Source organism: Ciona intestinalis, unplaced genomic scaffold (genome assembly GCF_000224145.3).
Source record: "Ciona intestinalis unplaced genomic scaffold, KH HT001078.1, whole genome shotgun sequence".
In the NCBI taxonomy this organism is placed as follows: domain Eukaryota; kingdom Metazoa; phylum Chordata; class Ascidiacea; order Phlebobranchia; family Cionidae; genus Ciona; species Ciona intestinalis.
Genome location: NW_004191399.1, coordinates 45510 through 48994, shown reverse-complemented (window position 1 = coordinate 48994; position 3485 = coordinate 45510). Strand labels below are relative to the sequence as shown.

The window sequence follows — 3485 nt, the reverse complement described above, 5'->3', positions numbered from 1 at the left end:
GTTGCAGCAATTGCCGTTAAGTGTCTTGCCCAAGGACACATACACCCACAATGGTAGCAGCGACGAGCCTTGAACCCATTACCTCTGGGTTAGAGGCAGGCGCGCTAACCACTACGCCACGGCGCCGGACCATGTGTTTCTGGTGTATAAGAAAACGCCCATGTTATATCTTAACAGTAAGCATGAGGTGTATGAATACACCATGTGTGTCCGGTGTATAAGAAAACACCCATGTTATATCTCAACAGTGAGCATGAGGTGTATGAATACACCGTGTATGTCTCGTTTATAAGAAACACCCATGTTATAAGTCAACAGTTAGCATAAGGTGTATGAATACACCATGTGTGTCTGGTGTATAAGAAAACACCCATGTTATATCTCAACAGTGAGCATGAGGTGTATGAAGACACCATGTGTGTCTGGTGTATAAGAAAACACCCATGTTATATCTCAACAGTTAGCATGAGGTGTAGAAATACACTCGCTATGTATGAAGAAACTAAACATAAATTGACAGTTAGCATATAGTAAATTTCAAAAGTTCTTACCAGTAGACTGACTCAGTCTTCTTTTACAGCCAAGGTCAGAAATTGGAATATCAGCCAAGTCAGTGCCTTTTAAGGTTGCAGGTGCTTCACAAATTACTCCACTAACTGTTAACTGCCTTGCACGGCACCATTTATGTAATTGAACAATATCACACGTACATTGCCAAGGGTTGTTTGAAAAAAGAGCCTGGAATAAACATATACAAGTCAGTGGTTTTAAGTGAAATAATGTAAATTGTAAATGAACTTAAATAGTTATAACCATAATTACCATATCTGACAGTGTATGTTTGTGTGCTAACAATTGTAGAGGTGTTGTCTCTACGAACACTTTTGTTTCTATGCGAAGTTTAACTTGATAATAATTAAACATAAATGGCTTGTTTGTCTGCTAGGTATAGCGACCACGCTTATTTTCTTCCAATTAAATGTAAATATATTTTTAACTGTAAGCTTGTTTTAACAAATGTTGTTTAATTTTTTAATAATTTTAAATATTAATACTCACATTATTTATAGTCGTAGGCAAACCAACCAAAGTTGTTAACTCATTTTTGCTTAAATCCAGAACCCTTAGGCGTTCTAAATTTTCAAGCGCGCCTTGCCCAATTGTGTGTATTTGGTTGTCAGTCATGTTGAGTGTCTCTAATAGCATTGTGCCACTGAATATACCATCTGGCACAACTTCTATGTAGTTTTTACTAATGTCAAAATGGTTTAAAATTCGTTGACCTGCAAAGTAATTTTTTTATTAGAAAAAAAGTTAGAAAACAATTTTTTAAATCAGAAAAATAGTTTGAAAAGAAAATTTGATTTTTTTTAATCACTTCTAAAGTTACACACAAACTAACTTGTAAGTGCGCACGACGTGTAAAAAAGAAACACCCATGTTTTAATACCTGTCATGTGACCACCGTAAAATAAATACGGTAAATATATTAATTGAAATTATCAAAGTGAATCCTAATTTAGTGAAAATGCCCCTAAAAAAGTGTGTTAAGATCCAGTAAATTATTGTGAATAAGACATTTTAAAGAAGTAGTAAAATAGTATGTTTGCATTGCTAAGCTTTACAACTGTATCTATTTGCCTTAAAGTAATTAAATGATCTAACTAGTGTATCATGGCACTGAATTTTATATAGTACTGTGGGGTAAGATGGGACACCTTTAGCACATAATATCTAAATATCCTGATCGTGTTTTAAACAATTAACAACGGACTATAGGAGTCGTGACGATACGGTTTTATAATTCTTTGAATGTTCTTTGTTTACTACCAAATTGGACGCGAAAATAGAATGAAAATATGTCCCATTTTCCCTCACCCTCCTTTATATGTTTATATTATACATAATACCAAAAGTAAAATATAAAATAAAGCTTACCATGTAGCAAGCCTTGTGGTAATGATGTCAATTGGTTGCCATTTAAGACGAGCTTTTGCAAACCTTTGCATTCAGCAAACGTGTTATTCGCAACCCTAATTATTCTGTATAAATTAAAGCATAATATTAATTTTTATCTGTTAAATTTGAGGTATTAGTACTACGTAATGTGTACATTTGAACTTCAAGGTTAATCGTTACATGGCCAATTTTGATTTATACCACGGGTGTCCTATTGCCTACCATTTCTGCGGACTTCATCCAGTTTACAAATGTTAATAAGATTTTAACTGTTAGCATGTTTTAACAACTATTGTTTTGTCGCTGTGAGAGGGTAATACTAATTTAAGGGAATACGGAAAATACGAGAAAATCTGCAAACTAATTTAGGGGGTAAAATACCTGTTTTGTGAGAAATATAGCCATCTCACTCTTTGTAGACCTTGCATGGTGTTACCATTCAATTCATTCAACATGTTATGTCGTATGTATACAGAATATATTGAAACTAATGGTCGGAATATACCACTTGGCAGAAACCCAATTCTGTTGTGGTCCAGAAACAAATATGAAAGATTTTCCAAATCTAGAAGAAAATTATGTGTTTTTTATTAGCAGCCTGTAATAATAATAACTTTATTTGTCTTTTCGATTACGGTAACAAAGATTTCAAATATTAAAAAAAAGACAGGATATAGCAACAAAACAACAGTTGGTCAACCACGCTTACAGTTAAAAAAAAAATTAGATTTAATTGGAAGAAACTAAGCGTGGTCGCTACACCTAGCACTAATTTGCATTGAATCGATTAGTTTGCTGTCAAATAAATTTTGTCATTGGGTAAACAAGTCCGGTATTTCATTTAATATCTAAACAAATCAGTTATTTCATTTAATATCTAAACAAGTCAGTTATTTCGTGTAATGTCTAAAGAAGTCAGGTATTTTACATAATGTCTAAACAAGTCAGTTATTTCATGTAATGCATAAACAAGTCAGTTATTTCATGTAATGCATAAATAAGTCAGTTATTTCATGTAATGCATAAACAAGTGAGTTATTTCATGTGATCTCTAAACAAGTTAGTTATTTAATGTAATGCATAAACAAATCAGTTATTTCATGTAGGGGAGACCGGGGATACTTCGGACGCGGGGATAGTTCGGACCATGTACATGACGTCACAATAGAGCATTGTGATATCATTATTAACAAATCTTATTGTTTCCATTACAAAGCAGCATAATGTTTGGAGGCATGCACAGTTCAACCGATTAGTTAAAATAAAAAAAGTTAGTTTAACAGAAATATCTACTTTTTAAGTTTTTGGTTGTAAGGGTATAGTTTGGTTGCTGATAGCCGAAAGTAATTCTTTTGCGGTGGAAGTCGTAGTTTAGAAGCAACACTTCAATAAGCAAACGTAGATTTTGAGTAGGAGGTAAACAGGCGGCTATGTTTTTGCTTTTTTTATGTCACCACGTGTCTGGGGATACGCCGGACAACATGCCCGGGTTGGTAAGGTGTATTATGTTGTATGCTCACAATAGT

The 3485-nt window shown here is 33.7% G+C and overlaps 2 protein-coding genes across 2 annotated transcripts in view; both read right to left on the bottom strand.

The window, feature by feature from the left end:
* Window positions 1-3485, bottom strand: part of LOC100181179 (acyl-CoA synthetase family member 2, mitochondrial-like) — a 25970-nt gene that overhangs the window by 8799 nt on the left and 13686 nt on the right. The window lies entirely within an intron of this gene.
* Window positions 1-3485, bottom strand: part of LOC108950848 (chondroadherin-like protein) — a 10587-nt gene that overhangs the window by 1333 nt on the left and 5769 nt on the right. Inside the window, exons 7-10 of the mRNA XM_018816980.2 lie at window positions 2341-2524; window positions 1939-2042; window positions 1060-1283; window positions 552-738 (exon numbers count right to left, since the gene is read on the bottom strand). Coding sequence (XP_018672525.1) covers window positions 552-738; window positions 1060-1283; window positions 1939-2042; window positions 2341-2524 — 699 coding nt within the window. The remainder of the gene's footprint in view (window positions 1-551; window positions 739-1059; window positions 1284-1938; window positions 2043-2340; window positions 2525-3485) is intronic.